Below are 26314 nucleotides of genomic sequence, written 5' to 3' on the forward strand. Positions count from 1 at the left end.
TGAGCAGTAACAGAGCGGCTGAGATGCAAGAGATAGTAAAGAACATATAGTGAAGGATACAGTATATACATATGAAATGAGTAATGCAAGATATGTAAACATTATTAAAGTGACTAGTGTTCAATTTATTAAAGTGGCCAGTGATATCAAGTCTGCAGGTAGGCAGCCGCCTCTCTGTGTTAGTGATGGCTGTTTAACAATCTGATAGCCTTGAGATAGAAGCTGTTCAATCTCTCTGTCCCAGCTTTGATGCACCTATACTGACCTCGACTTCTAGATGGAAGCAGGGTGAACAGACAGTGGCTCGGGTGGTTGTTGTCCTTGATGATCTTTTTGGCCTTCCTGTGACATCGGGTGTTGTAGGTGTCCTGGAGGGCAGGCAGTTTGCCCCTGGATGATGCATTGTACACACCGCACCACCCTCTGGCGTGCCCTGCGGATGTGGGCGGTGCAGTTACCGTACCAGGTGGTGATACAGCCCGACAAGATGCTCTCAATTGTGCACCTGTATAAGTTAGTGAGGGTTTTCGGGTGACAAGCCACATTTTCTTCAGCCTCCTGAGGTTGAAGAGGCGCTGTTGTGCCTTCTTCACCACACTGTCTGTGTGCGTAGACCATTTCAGTTTGCCGGTGATATGTAACATTCCACCTTCTCCACTGCTGTTCTGTCGATGTGGATAGGGGGCTGCTCCCTCTGCTGTTTCCTGAAGTCCACCATCATCGCTTTTGTTTTGCTGACATTGAGTGAGAGGTTATTTTCCTGACACCACACTCCGAGGGCCCTCACCTCCTCCCTGTAGGCGGTAAGCAAATTGGAGTGGGTCTAGGGTAACAGGTAGGGTGGAGGTGATATGGTCCTTGACTAGTCTATCAAAGCACTTCATGATGACAGAAATGAGTGCTTCAGGGCGATAGTAATTTAGTTCAGTTACCTTAGTTTTCTTGGGAAAAGGAACAGTGGTGGACATCTTGAAGCATGCCTTATTGCCTTATGGAGGGAATAACTACACTGTTTGTATTCAGTCATGTTTCCTGTCGCCTTGCCATGATTAAATGTGGTGGTTCGTGCTTTCAGTTTTGCGCGCATGCTGCCATCAATCCACGGTTTCTGGTTAGGGAAAGTTTTAATAGTCACAGTGGGTACAACATCTCCTATACACTTCCTTATAAACTTCACCGAGTCAGTGTATACGTCAATGTTATTCTCTGAGGCTACCTGGAACATATCATAGTCCGCGTTTTAGTTTCCTGTTCCTGTTTTAGTTTCTGCCTATAGTAGGGGAGCAACAAGATGGAGTCATGGTCAGATTTGCCAAAAGGAGGGTGGGGAAGGGCCTTGAATGCATCGCGGAAGTTAGAGTAGCAGTGGTCGAGTGTGTTACTCGCTCGTGTACTGCAATTGATATGCTGATAGAATTTAGGTAGCCTTGTTCTCAGATTAGCTTTGTTGAAATCCCCAGCTACAATAAAAGCAGCCTCAGGATATATGGTTTCCAGTTTGCATAAAGTCCAGTGACGTTCCTTGATGTCCGTCTTGGTATCCGCCTGTGGGGGGATAAACATGGCTGAAACAAGCCGGCACTGGAATCCGGTTTCTCAACTGCTACTCAGCAAAGGGGTTTCTGGCACAGAGAGATGGGAACAGAGCCCTTTCTCGCTGCAGTTTTACAGGGTCGCAGGCTCCAGGAAAAGAGCACATTCACAGACTCCTTCTCTTGGCAATTACGCAGACAATTTGTATGGAATTCTGAAGTTAATTAAATACTAGTTAGGTTTGAATCCCTCTCGGACTTGTTCTTTTTCTGTAGCTATGCCGCTGCTGGCTCTTCGTGGTGTGTTTTAGGAGGCTGGTGGCACGGGGTCTGGGTTTGACCCTTGACCTCAAGCTATTTTAAGGGTTTGGGGAAGGGTTCACTGCCGCTACCTCGCTTTCCAAGCATGGTGAAGTGTCTGGACCATAGGCATGACATTATTGGTCTGGAAACTTGGATGGATGGCACTTGGATGGATGGCATGGATGGTACAGTAAGAAGAACTGGGATGGGTGAAACCCACAGCAGACTAAATCATAATAAATTTAAAAAACAGTATATTAAAATACAGGTATTAAGGTGTGTGTTAGTCCATGTGTGGGTGTGTATGTGCACACCTACATGTGTATGCGAGAGTACTATGTGTGTGTGTCAGTGTGTAAAAACAGCATGTCCAATTTCTCCTTAAGAGTATGTGACAAAGAACACACCCCCTGGAACAAGGGCAGGAGGGTGGTATAGAGGTTGGAAAAAGGGGAGGAGGGGGTGGAGATTGTGATCAAACGCCTCAAACACACACACACACACACAGCTGCGAGCACTTGTGTCCATTAACACCTTGTAGTGGGACATGAAAGCAGGAGGATCACTGGCACCCTTTTCTCCAGCCTTAATCCTTTACTGCCACACGGCCCACCTTCATAGCAGATATAAGTGGAGGAATTTAAAGTTCAACTCAATATTAGGACTTTTCTACACAAAGCTGGATCAACAGATGGTCTAAACTGTCATTTTGAATATGAATGAATTCAACAATAGAAAAAAAGGTCCAAGCGTTCTAGAGTTGCTATCCAACATAAGAGGAGAGATCAGATGTCGGATTAGACCTGTTGAGAAAGAGAGAGTGTGCTTGTGTATTGTGAATCAGTTGCTTGCACTACCGACTGGACCTGATGCTTCAAACAGGACTTGTGCTCATTATTCCGCCCTCTCTTTAAAAAGAGCTTGGGAAGTGGGGAAGAAAGAGAAATGAGAGAGAGGAGAAAGATAGAGATAGGAGTGGAGGAGAGGAGAAAGATATAGAGGAGTGAAGGAGAGGCGAAAGAGAGGAGAGGAGTGGAGGAGAGGAGAAGGATAGAGTGGAAGAGAAAGATAGAAAGAGGAGTGGAGGAGAGGAGAAAGATAGAGGAGTGGAGGAAGATAGAGGAGAGGAGTGGAGGAGAGGAGTGGAGGAGAGGAGAAAGATAGAGAGAGGTGTGGAGGAGAGGAGAAAGCTAGAGGAGTGGAGGAAGATAGAGGAGAGGAGTGGAGAAAGATAGAGAGAGGTGTGGAGGAGAGGAGAAAGATAGAGAGAGGTGTGGAGGAGAGGAGAAGGATAGAGTGGAGGAGAAAGATAGAGAGAGGAGTAGAGGAGAGGAGAAAGATAGAGAGAGGTGTGGAGGAGGAGAAAGATAGAGAGAGGAGTAGAGGAGAGGAGAAAGATAGAGAGAGGTGTGGAGGAGGAGAAAGATAGAGAGAGGTGTGGAGGAGAGGAGAAAGATAGAGAGAGGTGTGGAGGAGAGGAGAAAGAGAGAGAGAGGTGTGGAGGAGAGGAGAAAGAGAGAGAGAGGGGTGGAGGAGAGGAGGTGATAGAGAGAGGTGTGGAGGAGAGGAGAAAGATAGAAAGAGGTGTGGAGGAGAGGAGAAAGAGAGAGAGAGGTGTGGAGGAGAGGAGAAAGAGAGAGAGAGAGGGGTGGAGGAGAGGAGGTGATAGAGAGAGGTGTGGAGGAGAGGAGAAAGATAGACAGAGGTGGGGGGCTGTTAACTTCACCTCAGTGCCTGCTCCAGGATTTGCTGCACCACTTGGAATGTTTATGGGTTTGTTTTGAAGTGATGTGCACACAACCACTAACACACACACACACACACACACACACACACACACACACACACACACACACACACACACACACACACACACACACACACACACACACACACACACACACACACACACACACACACACACACACACACACACACACACACACACACACTCACACACACAGGTACACAAAACACACACGCACGCGCACACAGCAGACAAACTCCCTCTAATTAGGCTCAGCAGGGATAACTGAAAACCGGCGAGGGCCATTTTTCAATTCATTAACACATCAAAGCTCCACTGGAGCTCTCCAAAAACACTCGCTAATTGTTATCTGTTGGAAGAAAAACCGGAGGGGGTTTGAAAGAAGGCTTATGGGAGAAACAGCAGAGGACCCTGGGAGGCAAGGGCCCGAGCGAGCGTTTTTTTATAGGTCAGAGTCGAACGCTCCGAACTAAGTCCCTGTTGGTGCTGCTGCTGTGTGAAATTCCACAGACAAACGAAGACAAAGCCTCGGCAAATAGACAGCTGCTGAGACAAAGGATACGGGAGAGGTGTAGGGAGAGAGGAAACTAACAACACAGCAAGAGAGGGAGAGAGAGTTGTCTCATTGCGCCCCTCTACACGGAAACATCTGGGGCGGATCTCCACTTTCTCACTGTTAGTGGTGTCTAGTTCTTCCAATCAGGTCCATTCTGGGATTGGAATCTTACTGTAATATGAAATGATGAAGTCCTGGGTCATTGTCATTAGGCACCAAACAGAAGAAAACAAACTAAAACAGGGAGAGACAACCTGGAGTTATCCAATAAGAAACACTTGTTTTCGGGAGGGCCCTACGTTGTGTCAAAATGAATACAACCCTGTTGTGTTGGAACACACCTGCCATTGAATAACCTGTAAAACATAAATATGCATGTGCCTACTCTGTGCTAGATGCTTTCTCCATTATGCTTTCAAGTCCATTACAGAACAAAAAGGAACATGAGCAGACGCACGTGCACACAGTGCTTGTTCTGAAATACTGCAAAGTAGCGTGCATTTGTATTCCCCAGGCCTGCTAGTAGTGCTCTGGTGTCCAGTAAATCGGATAATACACCTGCTGGAGAATGGAGAACTGAGAGACAGAGACAGAGACACATATGGGGCGGGAAAGAGAATGAGAGAGAGAGATATGGGAGAACAGCTCCCACCATCGTTTTCTCACAGCGGGTCCTAATTGGTTCCACTCATTCCAAACGTGTTATTTCAGTCCGGCATCAGTCTGATTACCATATCAAACACTACATATCACAATATTTACTCCACCCACACTTCATTAGTAGCCTTGTTAGTTTGGTTTGTTTATGTGCAAAGTACACATAAAGTACATCAACTACAGTTCTGTGTGTCTTAGAGAACAACCTTCCATGTAGGTAAAACCAATAGGAAAGACGAGGAAGTTTGAAGCCGAACTAGACGGTGTCTACACACAAACTGGTTCAGCCTATGAGAAAGTTTATTAAACGTCCCATGGCAAATTGACTCTGAAAAAAGTGCTATCCTATAATAAAAACTCAAATGCATTGAGTGTGCAATGTCTCAACTCCAGCTCCATATGTTAGGGATCTAACCTAATGTTTTGGTCCAAGCTAAGCCAGGGCGCCCAGCCAATTGATTTTGGATGCCTGTACGAACCCAAATCCCATGGCTAAAATTGGTCCTTGAAAATCGGAGCCCCCCCATGCCCAGGCCCCCGTCCAAACCTGGAGCCCCCCTGGGGTGCCCTGGGCCTGGCTACCACCGCCCGCAATGTGGGCCCCTGCCATCCACAGTGAGTCTGCCTGTATGTTTACGTGTGTGTATGCTTGTGCACACGTCCGTGTGTGTGTGTGTGTGCTTGTGCGCACGTCCGTGTGTGTGCCAGGCTGCAGGCAGGTCCATGATTCCCTGGCCGGGGTATGACCACAGGCACGCGCCTGCCTGTGGATGGGCTCCGTGCCGCTTGGCCTGGTCCAACCACCTGCTCCAGAGCACCAGGGGAGCACCGGTTCATTATCTCCTCATTAGAGCCAGGTCCAGAGTACACACTCTGACAGGCACACACACTCACCGATACACACACACACACACACACACACACACACACACACACACACACACACACACACACACACACACACACACACACACACACACACACACACACACACAAACAAACAAACACAAAACATACGGACACACACGGGGACACACATATGCACGCACACTCAAACCAGGAACCAATGACCACACACTGAAGACAAGGGACCACAATGACCAGAGACTAGAGATGAGGGAAGACTAGATAGTGTGAGTGTAGACTAAGGCTACAGACCAGACACTACTAGGGTCTAAAGCCCTGGGGAAACAACAGCCCCATGTCTATCATTTATCTAAGAGAGACACTTCTGGCCCAGTAGCACGAGGAGGGGTTGTGGGCACACACACACGCCTAACGTTTCTCAGTTTCTCCCTCCCTTCCCCTTGACCCTCTCTACCCTCATTTTGCGGTTAGCCACACGCCGTCGGCTTAAGAGCCAGCTCTCGGGAGCCCTTTTGAACTGAGAGTCCCTTAATTCTCCTCCTCTCTCTCTCCCCTCTCTCTCTCTCTCTCCCTATTTCAACACACACCTCTTTTCTTTCTTCCACTTTTTCTCTCTCCCCATTTCTCTCTCTCTCCCTCACCTATCTCTCTCTCTCTTTCTCACTCGCTCCCCCCATCTCTCTCTCTGTCTCTCCCTCCCTCCATCTCTCTCTCTCTCTCTGGATGGCATCAACAGGGGGAAGAGTTTAACAAGATTAGGCTGGAGGGATGCCAGATTGGGGCCTGTTGTCAGTTGGAGTCTGCCTAAACTCTGGTCTTTCTAGTCCACTTCACCTCGCCACGTATAAACATTGTTATCTCTGTCCCCTCTCTCTCGCTTTCTTTCTTTCCACTGGAAAGACCCAGTGGTCCAGGCGGGGGAACCTATTACACAATCATGTTAGCTCCATCTAGGACTGATACAATGAGATGAGGAAGATACACATTTTGGAATAGGATCTCTGCATGTAAGCCACTGTATTTGGCGAAACTGAATTCTAAGGCTTAATGTGGACTGCAGTTGCTGTAAATGGTTTAGGAGAGATGGATCATATTGAGAGAGATGAACTGTAGGCTGTGGGTTAGGTGAAGAAGTGAAGGGTAAACTGATGGTTAAAGAGTTGAGGCAAAAGGTAATACTGACATTAGGGGTTAAGTGTTGAGGTGAACCGGAGGTGGAGTGGGTAATAACTATAAATAACTGAGATATTTCACTGAGGAGAGAGAGAGAAAGTGGAAGAAAAGAAAAGTGGTGTGTGTTGAGAGAGAGGGTCTGCTATACAAACTGATGGAAAGTGGTGTTGGGGGTAAAACATACGACATTATAAAATCCATGTACACAAACAACAAGTGTGCGGTTAAAATTGGCAAAAAACACATACATTTCTTCACACAGGGTCGTGGGGTGAGACAGGGATGCAGCTTAAGCCCCACCCTCTTCAACATATGTATCAACGAATTTGCGCGGGCACTAGAAAAGTCTGCAGCACCTGGCCTCACCCTACTAGAATCCGAAGTCAAATGTCTGCTGATGATCTGGTGCTTTTGTCACCAACCAAGGAGGGCCAACAGCAGCACCTAGATCTTATGCACAGATTCTGTCAGACCTGGGCCCTGGCAGTAAATCTCAGTAAGACCAAAATAATGGTGTTCCAAAACAAGTCCAGTCACCAGGACCACAAATACAAATTCCATCTAGACACTGTTGCCCTAGAGCACACAAAAAACTATACATACCTTGGCCTAAACATCCGCGCCACAGGTAACTTCCACAAAGCTGTGAACGATCTGAGAGACAAGGCAAGAAGGGCATTCTATGCCATTAAAAGGAACATACATTTCAACATACCAATTAGGATTTGGCAAAAAATACTTGAATCAGTCATAGAGCCCATTGCCCTTTATGGTTGTGAGGTCTGGGGTCCGCTCACCAACCAAGACTTCACAAAATGGGACAAACACCAAATTGAGACTCTGCACGCAGAATTCTGTAAAAATATCTTCCGTGTACAACGTAGAATACCAAATAATGCATGCAGAGCAGAATTAGGCCAATACCCACTAATTATTAAAATCCAGAAAAGAGTCGTTAAATTCTATAACCAAATAAAAGGAAGCGATTCCCAAACCTTCCATAACAAAGCCATCACCTACAGAGAGATGAACCCGGAGAAGAGTCCCCTAAGCAAGCTTGTCCTGGGGCTCTGTTCACAAACACAAACACACCCTACAGAGCCCCAGGACAGCAGCACAATTAGACCCAACCAAATCATGAGAAAACAAAAAGAGAATTACTTGACACATTGGAAAGAATTAACAAAAAAACTGAGCAAACTAGAATGCTATTTGGCACTAAACGGAGAGTACATAGCGGCAGAATACCTGACCACTGTGACTGACCCAAAATTAAGGAAAGCTTTGACTATGTACAGACCCAGTGAGCATAGCCTTACTATTAAGAAAGGCCGCCGTAGGCAGACATGGCTTTCAAGAGAAGACAGGCTATGTGCACACTGCCTACAAAATGAGGTGGAAACTGAGATGCACTTCCTAACCTCCTGCCCAATGTATGACTATATTAGAGACACATATTTCCCTCAGATTACACAGATCCACAAAGAATTTGAAAACAAATCCAATTTTGATAAACTCCCATATCTACTGGGTGAAATTCCACAGTGTGCCATCACAGCAGCAAGATTTGTGACCTGTTGCCACGAGAAAGGGGCAACCAGTGAAGAACAAACACCATTATAAATACAACCCATATTTATGCTTTATGCTATTTTATCTTGTGTCCTTTAACCATTTGTACATTGTTAAAACACTGTATATATATATATATATATAACATGACATTTGGATTGTCTTTATTGTTTTGAAACTTCTGTATGTGTAATGTTTACTGTTAATTTTTATTTCACATTATATATTATCTACCTCACTTGCTTTGGCAATGTTAACACATGTTTCCCATGCCAATAAAGCCCCTTGAATTTTAGAGAGAGAGAGAGAGAGAGAGAGAGAGAGAGAGAGAGAGAGAGAGAGAGAGAGAGAGAGAGAGAGAGAGAGAGAGAGAGAGAGAGAGAGAGAGAGAGAGGGAGAGAGAGAGATAATGAGATGGGGAGAGAGAAAGAGAATAATGGTACATTGAAATTGACAGAGTGAGAGAGGAGAGATAGAAAGTAGAAGAAAGAGAGAGAGAGAGAGAGAGAGAGAGAGAGAGAGAGAGAGAGAGAGAGAGAGAGAGAGAGAGAGAGAGAGAGGGAGACAAACACAGAGAGCCACATGTGTCATTGTGGTGGCCAGACCACCATGACCTCCAACAAGCAGATCGCCTGGCCAGATGGCACAAGGAAGAAAGGCGGTATGGGGATGAAAAACAGAGACAGAGGGAAATGATAGACAGATAGAGCATCAGATATGTACTTGTCAGATATTCGGCATTAACATACAGAGGTTAATCCAAAACATTTTTGTGAAATAACAAAAATAATATATACATGATTTAACCTGTCAAGTATATATATACTAGAAGTAGAGAGGGGAATTAAAATACACGAGAGCTGTCTCTGCAGCGTTACCCATCTGCCTCCCCATCTCCCCCCCAAAACAGAGAGACACATACTAACAACAAATGGCAGAGGATACGATATTATGAGGAGACTTTGGTGGCAATACGATATGTATCGCATTTCTCACAATTCTATATGTTTTGCGATTCAATACTGGGATTTTATTGCGGTTCGAGGTTCCAAACACATTGCTCATTGCAGCAGGACAAGAGAGAGCCATGAGAAAACACGTTTTGATCTGTCATGGAAATAAAAGTGCCGGAAAGAAATTGGCTCTCTTTTTAAAAAGAAGATGGAGAAAAAGCTATGAAGGAAAAATACTGGATTTTTTGGAGCATGTACAGCCAACTAAAATAATAATATTGTCAAAACGATACGATATATCTTCCAAAATAATATTGCGACTTAAATAACTATCAATTCCCCCCCCATCACTACTGGAAAACAAAAAAAATACAATTCTCAAATGGGTTCAGGTTGAATCTCTTCCGTTTTAAAACCTCTCTCCTGTATTGTGCCTACTGAACTTGACTCTGGTTGGATCTTTTCACAGCCAGTCATCAATCCCTCCTCTCACCTCAGCCGCTAAAGATAGACGTACCCCCCCACTCACTTTGTAACATTCGGAGCCTTCAATAAACCAGTCTCTGCCCGTTCCCTTTTCATAGAGACATAGAAAGAGACATAGAAAGCCCTGTAGTAGAGAAAAAAGGAGTCTGGCAGAGGTTTGATCAGCAGTCAGAGAGAGAGAGAGAGAGAGAGAGAGAGAGAGAGAGAGAGAGAGAGAGAGAGAGAGAGAGAGAGAGTAGAACTGGGTTGGAGTGTCCCAGTGGAGCTGTTCCATAAGGAGGGGAAAAGAGAAGGAAAGAGATGAGTCTTCAGCCTGAAACCTCCAATGCTCCACATTTTAAAAAACCACTCCGCAAATATCTGTAACTGTCCAGTCAGACATGACAGACACACACACACACACACACACACTATATACATCGTTATAAATATAGATCAAGTATTCTAGAGTTTACTATAGACAGAGAGTATGAACACCCATACACATAGACCAGATGAGTATACTGCAAGTACCCAGTCGCCCTTTGCAACTGGGTACTGGACTTCCTGACGGGCCGCCCCCCCGGTGGTGAGGGTAGGCAACAACATCTCCACCCCGCTGATCCTCAACACTGGGGCCCCACAAGGGTGCGTTCTGAGCCCTCTCCTGTACTCCCTGTTCACCCACGACTGCGTGGCCACGCACGCCTCCAACTCAATCATCAAGTTTGCGGACGACACAACAGTGGTAGGCTTGATTACCAACAACGACGAGACGGCCTACAGGGAGGAGGTGAGGGCCCTCAGAGTGTGGTGTCAGGAAAATAACCTCAGACTCAACGTCAACAAAACTAAGGAGATGATTGTGGACTTCAGGAAACAGCAGAGGGAACACCCCCCTATCCACATCGATGGAACAGTAGTGGAGAGGGTAGCAAGTTTTAAGTTCCTCGGCATACACATCACAGACAAACTGAATTGGTCCACCCACACAGACAGCATCGTGAAGAAGGCGCAATAGCGCCTCTTCAACCTCAGGAGGCTGAAGAAATTCGGCTTGTCACCAAAAACACTCACAAACTTCTACAGATGCACAATCGAGAGCATCCTGGCAGGCTGTATCACCGCCTGGTACGACAACTGCTCCGCCCACAACCGTAAGGCTCTCCAGAGGGTAGTGAGGTCTGCACAACGCATCACCGGGGGCAAACTACCTGCCCTCCAGGACACCTACACCACCCGATGTTACAGGAAGGCCATAAAGATCATCAAGGACAACAACCACCCGAGCCACTGCCTGTTCATCCCGTTATCATCCAGAAGGCGAGGTCAGTACAGGTGCATCAAAGCTGGGACCGAGAGACTGAAAAACAGCTTCTATCTCAAGGCCATCAGACTGTTAAACAGCCACCACTAACATTGAGTGGCTGCTGCCAACACACTGACTCAACTCCAGCCACTTTAATAATGGGAATTGATGGGAAATGATGTAAAATATATCACTAGCCACTTTAAACAATGCTACCTAATATAATGTTTACATACCCTACATTATTCATCTCATATGTATACGTATATAGTTTACTCTATCATCTACTGCATCTTTATGTAATACATGTATCACTAGCCACTTTAACTATGCCACTTTGTTTACATACTCATCTCATATGTATATACTGTACTCGATACCATCTACTGTATCTTGCCTATGCTGCTCTGTACCATCACTCATTCATATATCTTTATGTACATATTATTTATCCCCTTACACTTGTGTGTATAAGACAGTAGTTTTGGAATTGTTAGTTAGATTACTTGTTGGTTATTACTGCATTGTCGGAACTAGAAGCACAAGCATTTCGCTACACTCGCATTAACATCTGCTAACCATGTGTATGTGACAAATAAAATTTGATTTGATTTGAACACGTTAGCCATAGCCAGCTAACTTTGAGAAACACGCAGCTAAACATAATGTTTTTTTGTTGTTGTCAAGTTGATTAGATGATTTTATGCCCATTTCAAGCTCGTCTTTCTAGAAAATGTTGACCACCAGTTAGCTGCCCGACTCAGGTATAGCCCTCAAAATTCAGTTGGTGATACAGTAACCGAAAGAGGTTGGGAATGGCTGGGATAGGCTATGGAGACACAGCCATCCAAAACACGGATGAAACGGGCTCGACAGCAAAGGCAGATAGATCTACGTTTTTCAGACGGATAGACAGATATGCTCTGCTCTCCACATACCCACAGATTCTCCTGCCACGATGAACAATGGCTAGGAGCCCAAACCCACATATTTTTACAGGAACACTTTAAAAGGAAGACTCCACAGAGACCTCAAACAGAAAAAAATGGCCCAAACTGAAACTGTTATTACAAATAATGGTACATTTTATGACATTAGGACGAAAAAAAGTTTTAAAACCCAACCTCAGCATAAAATAGTACCCCGTGCTTAAAGAACATAACTCCCAGAGAGTCAATTCTACGATGGGGGAGGTCAGACTTTGACCAGATTCAATTATGGCTCAGAACACCCCAATGGTGGGCACCTCTGGTTGTGATTGCTAACATATGTGGGATGGAGTGAGATGGGGGCATGGAAGTGAAGGCGGGTGGGCACGCTACCTAACTGGAGCCCCAGCCCAGCAGTTTGCCTTGGCACAGTGATGAAACGCCACATCTCAGATCACACACCCAGATTATGCGTGGCTCACACACACACACACACACACACACACACACACACACACACACACACACACACACACACACACACACACACACACACACACACACACACACACACACACACACACACACACACACACACACACACACAAATGCACAAATATACACACACCATACCAGTGTTTCCCCTATGACTTTTTTCAGCAGCGGTGGCAAAGTTAGCTTGGAGGGGCAGGAGACGGCGTCATTGGCCACGCCCACTACCACGCCCAGTCTCCTGCCGTAAATGTAAGAGGCCCTCCTCTTGGCCATAGATCATTTTTTTTGCAGTTTTAAAGCTAATTTCCTGCAATTCTACACATTTTGCCATGGCTTATGCCATGTTCTTATCCTATCTGAGTGGCTCAAACATTATAACAAAATCAATGGGGGCCCACGCCATGACATTTTTTACATTTCTAATTCTCCCTGACAGTCTAGTTTTTATTCTGGTGGTTGTTAGTATTTAAAACTATATAACTCCATTATATATTCTACATACCTGGTTTTAGTTGTTTAAGTTCCCACTGAAAACATTTTGCCATCCTGAAAAATGTATTTTGGGGAGTGGCGGCCCACCGCTGCTAAATTAATATAGGGGAAACCCTGCATCACGACGCAGGCATTTACAGAAGGTTCCCAGGATTTCAACATTCCTCTGCTAATGTTGTGGACATTTTGGTCTTAAAACAATGTTTTTTTGTGTTTTAGTGTCTTTTCGTGCTGCCAGAAAACCCAAATGGGTGGCTAAATAGAAAAAGAAACACTAAGCAAACTGAAATGAATCAGACACAGCCAATCAACAATGGAAACCAATCCTATTGGCTTAGCCAAAGCTGTAAAAGCAAGAGGAAAACTACTAACAAACCAAGACATCGCGATATTGACATACGTCTCCAAAAGATCTATCACTAACGATAAACCAAGCCCTTACATGATGCCCCAATCATGATGCACATGCGTACACACAAGCCGTAGCCCCGATTGTGGCTCACGCTAACCACCCTAAAGGCACCATTTCATAGGGCTGTTGATTTTAGAACAACATTCCTCGCCCGTGTAATGTATTTGAAAGCACAGGAGGTTTCGTTTTTGCGCCCCCCCCCCCCTCCTCCCCCTCACGCTGTAAGTAATTGAAGTGTCGGGTCCCGGCGAGCCCTAGGCGACAGCAGAGGAGGGGTTTGCAGTCAATTAGTGAAAGCAGGAACATGGCAACATACATGTAACAACACAGGTCGAGGCACTCAAGGAAAGCCAACAGTGTCTGTGCTTCTGACACACACACATAAGTTATTCAATTTAATGCGTTATGATATTCAAATTCTATATGACCTTGCAACCCGAACCGATGTGTGTGTGTGTGTGAGAATGAAGTCATTTTATGATCTGGTGCCTAAATGTGGTGTGATGAATATGTTGTAGAGAAGGAGAGGAGAGGTGACCTCTCACTGCCCTTGCTAGAAGCTGTGGAAGGATGGGGAGGGGGGCGCATGGCTGTGAAAAGATGGAGCGTTGCTTTGAAATTATAATCAGCATCGCGTAACCATCTGCCCCATGTCAGACAGAGAGAGAGAGAGAGAGAGAGAGAGAGAGAGAGAGAGAGAGAGAGAGAGAGAGAGAGAGAGAGAGAGAGAATGAGAAACAGAGATAGAGGGAGTGAGATGGGTGAGAGAGGGAGAATGAGAAAAAGAGATAGAGAGAGGGAGAGAGAGAAAAAAGGAAAAGATAGTTGGATGTTTTTGGCATTTGGGGCTCTTGTGTCCTTCAGTGTTTCCAGAGTTCCACACAGATCTGTGTGCTTAGGTCTTACAGCTCTGTCCCAGACGATGTGATGTGTGTGCGCTGGGTCTGGGTCTGCCAGAGGTAGAGCCCAACCAGACACTCACACACACACCCTCCTGGACCGCCCTGTTTTCTCCAGCAACCCATCTGTCAACGCCCCCCTAATTCTTGCTAATAGTTTCCAAAAAAACAGAGGTCTACTAAAAATACTGAGCCCCCTCAAAGGCAGAAGGAGTCTGGCAATGGAACTTCAAAAAAGTCTCTCCTCCATCTCTCCCTTCTCTCTCTATAGAATTCCTATTTCCAAATCAAGCTTGCCTCATTAGCATGGCAGACATGATCTAATATTGACCTAGAATAGATCATTGTATATGTATGATATAAGACGTTCAATAATTCAAAGAGAAATTGTTCTGGACAGACAACATGGATTTAGTCTGTCCAGAACAATGGATGTATCAGTGGAGGCTGCGTAGGGGAGAATGGCTCAAAATAAGGGCCCGGAACGAAGCAAATGGAATGGCATCAAACACCTAGAAACCACGTGTTTGATCCGTGCTGCATCACATCAGGCCGTGATTGGGAGTCACATAGGGCGGCGCACAATTGGCCCAGCGTTGTCTGGGTTTGGCCCGGGGTAGGCCGTCATTGTAAATAAGAATTTGTTCCTAACTGACTTGCCCAGTTAAATAAAGGCTAAATTTAAAAAATGTTTTAAAAAATGTATCGGATACTATTCAATTGATTTCGCTCCAGTCATTACCACAAGCCCGTCCTCCCCAATTAAGGTACCACCAACCTCCTGTGATGCATACTGTACGTACTGTTCACATATGTGATGCACTCTCATTATCTCAGCTGCTTTCAGACAAATGCTAGGCACATTGTTGAAGTCATGTGCTTTATGCTCTTAAGTATCCAGTCATGGCCTGTCGAGTCCATTAGAGCTGGTGGGGTCTGGCCTGTACTGTGATTCCCAGTGTGGACTTCTGGATTACAGAGGGCTGAGCCTAGCAGAAGCCGGCATGGTCTGTAGACTCTAGTCTACACAAATGAGAAGGAATAGCATGAGAGAACAGGCTGGCTGGCCAAAGAGCAGACCTGGGCAGGGTAGGGCCGAGCAGGGGTGACACTGGCAGAGAGAGCCAGGACTGTATGGCCACATAAAATAAAATATATAGTTATGTAGTCTGACAGTCAAAAGCCACCACCGTACTTGTTAACTGTTCTTTCCGACAAAAACATTGTGATCAAAGTCAAATTAAACAGTCAACTTCATTACAAGCCGTTGCGTCACACTATAAAGTGCCAGTCAGGCTCTCATACCACCATATCATCTCAGTAATGATATAGCTCTGTAACTCTGTACTACCAGCATGCCATAACCATAACACCATCACCACCGTCACACCAATGCACCATCCTATCTCAGTAAGTAATCTGACACTTGTTATTCACCTGTTCCCGACCGCATTTTATCTTTTGGCTCTGAATGAGACCAAGCAGACAATTTTTCCATGACATCTCCTTTAGAAAAACAGGCCATCTCAAACTCTCCTATTTTGGCTTCGATTGCAAACTGCTATGGCTCTGGGTTTGTAAACTTGTGTCTGTGGGCAGGATTCATGGAGGGACGGTGGGGCGGGCGGGGAGCGTGTGTGTGCTGGTTTGTGTCTGCAGACGGTTCCTGGGCCTGCCAAAAACCCAGACAGTAATCTCGGCGAAGCGCATGTCAAACATTAGCGAGACCCGTGAACAATCAAACAGGACTAGAGAGACAGCTCGGCTTGGCTCACACCACCATACAAGCTCTCGACTCAGTTCAGAACTGGGAAGGGGATTCAAAGTATCTTTTAATAATCTCAATGAATGATAATGATTAAGGCAAGAAGGTAAAAACACTAATGGGGCACGATGCACGTGTTACATAAACATGTGGACTAAGTCGTGTTTTCTCTTCAGCAACACAGCTGTGCTGGTTTCAAATGGTATGAATGGAAAACTTTTTTTGTTGTTGAATATAATATACAATATAATATACAATGAGTACACAAAACATCAAGAACAGTCTCTTTCCATGACAGACTGACCGGGTGAATCCAGGTGAAAGCTATGATCCCTTATCGATGTCACTTGTTGGCTGCAACTCAATATTAGGAAGGTGTTCCTAATGTTTGGTATACTCAGTGCATATTTTTGTTAGGATAAAATAAAACATATACACCCCCCCCCAGGGGAATCTCCCCGTCAGCTTAACCTTGTCATCACCCCACAGGGGATCATGACCTCAGCCCGCCCCCCAAAAAATACTCCCGGAGCCCCATAGCCCTGCGACCCAGAGAAGGGCTCCGGTGACACCTGGGGACCCCGGCTTCTCCAAAGCGTGCCAATCTCACACCCTCTCCCAGACTGAATACACACACCTCGGCCCGGCGCCACAGACGGCTGCTGCTGCTGACGCGGTGGTGTCCTACAGGGCTCGTTTGTGCGGCCCGCTGCTTTCTGCAGCGCCAGAAAGGAAAAAGCCAGCCGAGGACCAACAAAGGGAGGGGACACTCTTAAGAATGAGCTTCAGTGTGCCGTGGGGACGTCTTTTTTTAAATGTAGTCCAGCACACTTTTGAGGACATTTTGGAACCAGCACTGTGGCGGGGTCATTCTAGAATGAGCCCTAAAGGGCCTTTTGGAACATTGTAATTAGGGACATGTGGGTTTGGCGTCCCCTCTGATCTGTGATCAGGTATAGCTTGCAACATGCATTAGGTTTTTACTGCCCTGTATCAGCGCTGGGATGAGGTCATCAGTGTTGGCCGCGGCGCACATGGCATTTAGTCCAAGAGTAATGGACGGAGGTGACATATCAATCCCACTGAGTAGGGATCTACGGGAAGCAGGTGGAACGTTTCCCAAACAGGAGAGGGGTGGGGAGAGGGGAAGAGCGAGGGAGTTACGGGATAGAGTCGGGTGTGGGGGCGGTGGTAAAGGTTGAGAGTAAGTCAAGGGAGTAAGAGTGTAGGAGAAGGAGCTGGACAACGGGGCGCAGAGAAAGCGAGACAGTGAGAGCGTGAGGGGTGGAGATTTGGGGGAAGTTAGGAGGGTGCTGGGGAGGGTGCTGGGGTATGAGGCGGGTGTGACTATAAGGGCACAGGGTTGAGGGTCTGGGGGGGGGGGGAATAGAAACATACCCGCTCCTTGGACCAGCACCGCAATGGCCCCGCTATGTTCCTCTGGCCCTGTCACTCTCTTTTAAGCAGATCTGGCACTGCTCAACGCTAAATATGATTTCAGGCCAGCAGAGCTGGCAATTACAACATGTTAGAAAAATATACACTGTTTTTCAATGTTTTACTCCTGTTTTTTTTTTTACTCGCCTGTAATTGTATTTAGTTACGGGGAAGGAACACGTGGGACAGTGGCTTCTAATACGGTGTTATTTTCCAATGGCTACACATTTTTATGACAAGCAGAATTGACCTGAATTGGGTTCCACCTCCGCCCGTTTTTTAAAGTATCATTACTGACAAGCAGTAACCAAATTTGACATATTAAAAAAATCTGTGTTCACTTTATCATAAAACGCAGTAATCCCATAAAAAGGTAATTTGCTAAAATTACTGCAATTTCACTTGCCAAGCTTTCAGAGAGTGTCTGGATGGTTCTTTTTTGAATACATGTCTTGAAGTAATGGCAATCACTGCCAAATTACATTCTTGGATGACTTAGCTGCCGTGGTGTGCCAACAACTCGAACTGTTGTCATTCGCTGTTTAGACTTGTTCGTGAGGGGGCGTGTTTACTTCAGAGGGGAGCCCAGAAAACATCAAGTTGGGTTGAGTGTTCAGGAGTCCTGTATATAGAGCTAATAAAACAGAAATCACAAATACTGCTGCTGCATTTCGGTGTACTGTAAATCTGTTGGGGGTTGGGGATGGGTTGCATTTGGCATTGGCCACCGGAACATTCCACCCTCATCTTCAACTGTGTCAACAGCAGGTCATCCTGTGTATTCAGGCAGCACACACATCTAGCCTTACTATTGTCAAAATCTTATTTTAACTTTACCTGCAATGCTGAGACCATTACAGCAACCTCAGATAGAACACAGATTGAGCATTAATCAAACTCTTTAATATAGCTTCAGGGAAAGAGCTGTTGAAATTAGAGAGAAAATGGGGGATTGTAATTAATAATACCGAAAATGACTAATTCGGTTTTAAGCTGAATCTACCCAGAAACACCACCATGTGCTGTTTTCAAATATAAGTTAACGTTACCCATGTTTTGTCCATATTTAAAGGGGGAAAATGGTATGCTACTTGTCGCATAAAGGAACTGCCACCTGTATTTCAACAATTTACTCATTATTCACAGACGTTTGGGAGGATAATGTGGAGAAGGAGGCGAGAGAGAGAGAGACACACAGAATCCCAGACAGACGTGTGTTTGTGTTGGGCCCGTCTCGCCTCACAAGCCCACTGATGGGTGGGTGTGCAACAGGGCTCAATCCCCATCCCGCACATTCCCTCATTAGGAATTCTGAGACGCATTCAGTAGCTTGTCACTGGAAGAGAATACCTCCTTCACTCAAGGGTAGGGCGGGGAGAGAGGGAGAGAGGGTGAGAGAGAGGGAGCGAGAGAGAGTTGGAGAGATAGGGGGGTGCCTGGATATAGAAAGATAAGAAACGGAGTAGACCCTGCTCAAAAATGTCATGGTCCTTTCAACATGGTGGCCATTGAATTGATGAGTATTCTCATATTTCTATAATGAGTGATTTGTACTGCTCAAAAAAACAAAGTTGCAGGACACAAATACATGGTAAATCCACTACACAGATCATCAAGCACCTTCCTCTGTTCAAAAACTGCATGAGGACTGAAGAATTCCAATCCATGATGACACAAACATTTCAAGAATCTGTGTGTGTGTGTGTGTGTGTGTGTGTGTGTGTGTGTGTGTGTGTGTGTGTGTGTGTGTGTGTGTGTGTGTGTGTGTGTGTGTGTGTGTGTGTGTGTGTGTGTGTGTGTGTGTGTGTGTGTGTGTGTATGAATTGTCTAACATTGCCATATTAAATAATCAATAGTTATGAGGTGTGATTGAATTAATGAATCTACACATTCAACAATGCAAATGCAAAGAGAGTAAAAAATGGTTGAAATTAGGAAAATTGAAAAGAACAGAATCAAAACTGATAAAAAATGCTGATTAGAGCAGTGACTCACGTAGACACTCGTTGGCCTCGCGAGCGCTGGCCCTTTGCCACGGCCGGTCGTAGTGAAAGGGCTTGCAGCGGTCACACTCGGGCCCCTCCGTGTTGTGCTTGCAGTCGCACACCAGCTTGCCCTCCTTGTCTTTGAGGCAGCGTGAGGCGTGCCCGTTGCACTTACACCTCCCGCCCACCTGGAAGTCCCCCACCGCGTAGAAGTACGCCGGCAGAGACGTGGACGGTACCATTGGGTCTTCGTCAATCCGGCCTCCCCCGCCTATCCCCACTCCTCCTGCCCCTAGCTCACGTGGCAGCTGGGGCCGGCTGAAAACTACACGGATGTCAGTGACTGTCACCCAGTCCTGGAGCACAGGGCTGTTGTCAAAGTCCTTCCCGGAAGGCCGCCCATCCAGAGTGCTGAAGGCAATGAGCCCCCCGGATAGAGGGTAGAGGTCGGTGTGGCCATCGGTGCACAGGCCCTCCTGCTCGTTCTGCTTGGTGATGGCCGCCTTGTTGGGCCGGTTGTACATGCGCCGACACTGGGACGAGTAGTACTGGTAAGGAGTCCAGCTCTTGCCATAGTCCATGCTCTTGTAGATGGCCAGTGACTCAGGGCGGGGCGAGCAGAACTGCAGGCTGACGTAGGTGATCTCAAACTTCTTGCCCAGCGACAGGGTGAGGGTGACGTTGTGCGGCGAGGTGTGCAGGTTCTCCGATTGCCAGCAGGTGAGGTTGTGGGCCGAGTTGAGGTCAGTGAGGTAGGAGGGCGGATGGGCACGCCGCGGGTCCGCCGCGTCGCAGATCTGGCAGGTGCGCACTGAGGGCCGCTCATCACCGCGCTCCACCACACTACAAGAGCGGGACGGCGTCGGCCGGCCGCACACACTGGACACGGCCACCTCCTTGCCAAAGGCGGCGTTGATGAACTCGGGGATACAGCGGCGGGCAGCGCCTGCGTCGTCATAGCATGGGTCTGGGGGTGTCTGCTGCCCAGCGAAGGGATTGGCAGCACCGTTAGGAGAGGCGGGAGAGGCAGAGCATGCCAGGAGGCAAAGCCCCAGCAGGCACCTCCAGGCTTCCCTCATCCTGCGTGTGTGTGCGTGTGTGTCCGAGGGAGTGTATGTGTAGGTGTGAGAGGGGGAGTGGAAGGAGACCCTTCCTTTAGGGTGACCGTGACCACCGCAGCCTGTCCTGTGAAACAGAGAAACAAGAGAAAGAAAAGAGAGAGGGAGAGATAAGTGCCAGAGCTTGTCATAAAAGGATTCAAAGCAACAAATAACTTTTTTGCCCTCTGCTTATTGATGAAAATATTCACAGTTCAGTCATGTAGATATTCTCATGCTATTGTGGACACGTCCAATCGTCCAAAACACTTCCAGTCATCTTACTGTCGTCAATTCAACCCTACTATATCCGTAAGCTTGCTCATATGAGCTAAATATCATGTTTGTGACATGTCAAAACACCTCAGGGCCTTATAATGAGTAATGGAGTGTTTTCATTAACTAAAAGCCTGTAAAAGAGGTAGTGGGAGAGATGGGGGGGTGGTGGGGGAGAACGAGTGAGTGAGAGAGAGAAAGAGAGTGACCATATAAAGAGAGATCTTAGATGTTTGGGGCCGGGGCCGGAGCGACCGAGTCCTGAATTTCAATGGCGCCACTCTTTCAGCACCTCCATTCAGGTCGTGGCGAGGCACTCTGGTCGTGCTTCGGCAGCGCGCGCGGCAGAAGTCACCCCATAATCCCCCGTTCAAAATATACGGGCAGAGCCGTCAGCCACACTTGACCTTAGCCAACTCCCCAATTCAACGGTAAAAGAACACTGACCTAAAGAGGAACTAAAGACAAATAACTAGCTGTACACAGCATTGAACACAATATAGTATTTATTTCCCCCACTAGGCAAGTGCAACGCTATATGCCATTTGAACATAAAACATTGGACATGTACCCAGGTACTGTAGCTATATGTGGGCTACAATGGCAACAATATGTTCTTTACAGAGGCAGATTCCTGGAAGGCTCCATTGGCAGAGCTGGCTGTAACAAAGCCATTGGTTTGGGCTGAAAGGTCTCTATAAATCTCAGACTGTCAGTGTACCTGGATGAGATCATTCAAATGGGCTCCACACCAGACAGGGGCCTCTCGTTTCCAAAGAGGGAAAGAGGGAGAGAAGGAGCGCGAGAGAGAGAGGGAATGAGAGAAAGATGTCGGGTAGAGCGAGAAAGGGAGGGAGAAAAGAGATGTATTCAGCCCGGGGCTTTTCCTCCCTAATCCCACCCTTATTTGCCGGGGTGTCAAGCCTGGAAGGACCCCATTTGAGACAGACAGCCGAGAGGTTGAGAAGGCGCCCCGATCGTCTTTGCAAGGAATTTATTAAGCTACAATGAAACTGTTGCCCCCCCTTCTCCTCCTCTCACTTCTCTTATTGGGCATCCCTCCCCTCCTTGGCTAAACAAAAGCCTGCATCTGCCTTGCACTTCAGTCGAGGAGGAAGGCAGACGGAGCGAGTTAAAATGAGTCGAAAAACAAAAGTTCTGTTCTTTTCTTTTTTAGGGGTTCCAAAGCTAGCAACTCTCAGAACACTGGAGAAAGAGCCCAGTCGTCCGGTAAATAGGGGTGCTCTTTTCTACTCAACTGCTTAAGCTTCTACCATTTGGCCTCTCCTCTGGCTGGAGGTGTGTGTGTGTGTGTGTGTGTGTGTGTGTGTGTGTGTGTGTGTGTGTGTGTGTGTGTGTGTGTGTGTGTGTGTGTGTGTGTGTGTGTGTGTGTGTGTGTGTGTGTGTGTGTGCGCGCGTGGTAAGAACAGAAAGAGGATCATCAAAATGTAAAGAGATAGAGATAGCGAGATAGAAAACCATTGAAATTTCTGTTCCAACTTCTTTATCTATTTATTTTAACTTGGCCGCAAAACATGCATTCTTGTGCATTTCTGGGAGAGTGGTTACATATATCTCCCTAACAATGTTCTATGGGAACAAAGTAAACTATGATTTGACTTTCTCGCGAACAGTCTTTGGACCTAGAAAGGCGACACACAAATAAACAAACCAACTATTTTGCATCCCAAACATTAACCAGTACTTAAGGCCAAATTGAAGTACGGAATGGAATGCTCTCACAGCCATCCGAGCACCTAAAAAAACCTGTCCACCTCACATCAAATAAAATTCCATGTAATGAAAAATGGAGAGTAGGAATGGAACGAGGCTGGTTCATAAATGATTTGGCAAGGAGTGCCGGGCGGAAGACTATGATCAATGGGACATGTCTGAGGGGAAAGGCTAAAGTGGGTGAGCAGGCGGGAGTACATCATTGGAGGCACTCCATCATCAAAGCCTGGCAGCCAGACCAGGCAGCCAGGTCAGGCCCACAGGAGGAGACCGCTGATGGAATTAGCAACTCATTAGCATCGCGGTCCAGCTTCCGTCAGCGCCGCGCCCGTCGGAGAGAGGGAGAGGTGAGAGATGGAGGGACAGAGAGAGAGAGAGAGAGAGGGAGGGGGGCTGCAGTGACTATTACAGAGACGGACAGTGAGAGAGAGGGAGCATGGTTGGAAAGGCAGAGAGGTACAAAGTGGGGTGAAAAGTGTCTGAGAGTGATAGAGCAAAACAAATAACTGAAAGAGGCAGAGAGAAGGAGGAAGGGAGGGAGGGAGGGAGGGAGGGGGGAAGAGAGAGAGATGGAAAGAGAACGAGTGACAGTGATAAGGCAGAGACATCTAAAAGGGAGAGCGAGTGAGGACAGAGATGGAGAGAAAGAAAGCGAAGGAGAGGGGGAAGTGACAGAGATGGAAAGAGGGAGTAGAGGGAGGGAGATTAAAAAAAGGAGGGAGAGACAGGGGGAGACAGATTAAGGTGGAGGACGACATCGTTGGTCTGTGGCGGCCTGTGGATGACTAAATATGGTGTGGTCCACACACATCTCTGCTCGGCCTGCCGGGAGATTCTTCCAGCGGTCTGGTGCTGTCAAGCACGTCTGGCAGATGAGACGCATAGGTTAAACAGAGGAGGAACAGTGCCATTGCCGCTCTAATTCCACCTCAACAGTTCCCCCTGAAAAGAACACTCACTAGCTAGCTAGGCTCTATCACAACCAGCAGTGATTGGGAGTCCCATAGGGCAGCGCACAATTGGCCCAGTTTTGTCCGGGTTAGGGTTTGGCCAGGGTAGGCCGTCATTGTAAATAAGAATTTGTTCTTAACTGACTTGCCTAGTTCAATAAAGGTTAAATAAAAAAATACAAAAATAGCAACTCTGTGTTAGCTTTTCAAAACATAAGCTAACAGTAAAAGCATACACTACAGCTAACAACTCAAGCTAACCACTAGTCTAGCTCTAGTCTAGCTCTGAACAAGACTGTGTCCTTGGTATGTAAACGTTACTGACCGACATTGTTCAACTTGCTTGTTCTCTGTAGAATTTTGACTAGTGTGTGTGCCAATTCCACAAACTTCTCAGCCGAGACGCCAGCGGAGAGACATAGGCTGACTTCTCCGAAACACTCGGGTAAGTTTGAGCTTCAGCAATAAATGATCTGCTGCTCTCAGCATTGACAGAGCTTTTCCACAAGCCACAAGTTCTTCTCGACAGGGGCAGACGCTGTATCTAATTAAATGTGGTTGAAGTAGCAACAGCAGTGTGAATGTTTGTGAGGAGTAGGGAATACCACACAGAAACGCTTTGCTATTTGACTCTAACTACGGCTAACTACCAACGAGAGGCTACATCTTACAAGTGGAGCGCTCCGCATGTCATGTGCTAGGCTTACAGGTTCAATTGAAATCTAATCGCCTAAACACACAAACCTGCTTAAAAAAAAACGACAGTATTTCCACCCACTTGGCTAAAGTGCCTAGTCATTCAGTAAGGACTGAAATGGCCAGTGCTTGCAATCTAACACTGCACGCGACAAGATGCTTTACTGCTTCTGAGTCCCGAGAGGTTAACCAATTTATTTCCCCAGGTTGATATATGGCTTTATGTGCATGGAATACATGACAAGTTATCAGCCGCTTGCTGGTTCTGGTTCTACAAGGTCCTGCAATGTCACAAGGAATATCAGGGTGTTTATGTGATTGGAACTGATCCAATAGGTTTTTGCCTAAGAGGTTCAATCAACAATAAGGAGGGGGGGGGATAGGAGAGAGAGGAATAGGGTGGTCCTGGCTGCGAAATTCCGGGGAGCGTTTTTTCAGCTTTCCCGTCACCAGGAGATCATCCCATGTTGAGTTGTGTCTCTTTCAAGCGCAGCTCCTCTGTCAGAGTTCACGGATTAGGAAAACAGGAGGTGCTGAGAGGCTTTATTTGGCTTGGGCGTGGGGGACCGGGGGGAGGGAGAACTAGAGGGGTGCAGGGGGAGAGGGACAGCTGATCCACCTCGTAGCCCAGTCAGGGACTCCCATGCTGGGGCAGTGTGCTAGGGGGGTGGCCCTCTCACCACGAGGCTGAATGGATCTCCTTGGGGCTCCTCCACTCAGATGACCCTGGGAGGAGGCTAGGCCGGGTGCCCCAATGTCTGTCTGTCACTGGGCCCAGTGTACAGTAATCCCTGATTGGCCTGTTAGCAGCTGTGGCAACCGTGGAGGACTTCTTAAATGTGAACAAGAGGGAACTACTGTACACTGTCTATCAGAGTCCAGTCATAACTATGGAAGATGCAGCGTATGCATTTAAATGGGTGGGGTTGATTGACTGAGCAAATCCCCTACACACACACACACACACACCACACGCACAGGGTAAATACACGTGATTGACAGTCCACTGGCAATAGGGTATTAGTGGCACAAACCAAATCTGATGATGGAACAAGTGAACAAGAGAGCAGGAGAGGAACAGCGGCAAGAAGGGGTCAATTCTCATAGCTGAGGGTGTCATTAGCAGGGGGGTCACTGACAAATTTTGAAAAGTCTCACACCTGCTCTGAACCAGAAGAGAAAGAGAGAGAAAATGAACAAATTTGAAAATGTATGCACTAACTACTGTAAGTCGCTCTGGATAAGAGCATCTGCTAAATGACAAAACTGTAAAGGGAGGGAACCTCCCCCATAGTCCAGCGCTGGGGGACTATCTCTGACACAAAGAGACACACAGTGTGCCACAGAAGGTGGTTTTCAGGGGCAGAGAGCAGTTTCTCTCTTTCCCTCTCCATTCTAAGAGAGCGAGAACGCCCAGGAGAGGAATGCAGCCGCTGCGGCCCAGCCTACTCTCCAGTAGTTATTAAAACAGAACCTGATCCAGAACTACTAAGAGTAGAGGAGAGGAGGCAGGTCAGGCTACTTCTCATAGATCCAGACAGGAAGCTGTACTAAGCTCGGGGGTTCTCTGCGTTACACTCCACTACAAAGGGAGGCAAAAAATGCTGATATTAGGGGTATTTTCTGTTCATTCTGTGAATTTGGGGTTTTTGGTCTGTGAGTAAGAGTCTGTGGCATGGAAAGGGAGGGATGTGAGACTGCAAACATGGCGCAAGGTCGACTCATGGGTGAAATAGTGTCAGAAAAAGGTTAATTTGTTCACATCAAGACGGACAGACAGGCAAAGTACTGTACTAACACTTGCTTAGGGACAACGAACTCCAACAAATACACTAGCAAACATCAGGTAAATAGAAACAACATACACAAACACCCAGCCAAACGAGAGGAAGCCTTAAGATGCCCATATGCAAAGATCTAGGATCTGCATTCCCTTACCAATCCTAGCCTTCACCATTAGGGGGAACAATGCATCACTGACCTTAAATCAAC

At 46.8% G+C, this 26314-nt stretch overlaps 1 protein-coding gene across 2 annotated transcripts in view; it reads right to left on the bottom strand.

Annotated features, from left to right (window-relative positions):
* Positions 1-26314, bottom strand: part of ntn2 (netrin 2) — a 62309-nt gene that overhangs the window by 26353 nt on the left and 9642 nt on the right. For both annotated transcript variants that reach the window (XM_035748096.2, XM_035748090.2), the window contains exon 2: positions 19580-20754. In XM_035748096.2, coding sequence (XP_035603989.1) covers positions 19580-20648 — 1069 coding nt within the window. In that variant the 5' untranslated portion in view covers positions 20649-20754. The remainder of the gene's footprint in view (positions 1-19579; positions 20755-26314) is intronic.

Source organism: Oncorhynchus keta, chromosome 3, assembly GCF_023373465.1.
Source record: "Oncorhynchus keta strain PuntledgeMale-10-30-2019 chromosome 3, Oket_V2, whole genome shotgun sequence".
NCBI classification, from domain to species: Eukaryota; Metazoa; Chordata; class Actinopteri; order Salmoniformes; family Salmonidae; genus Oncorhynchus; species Oncorhynchus keta.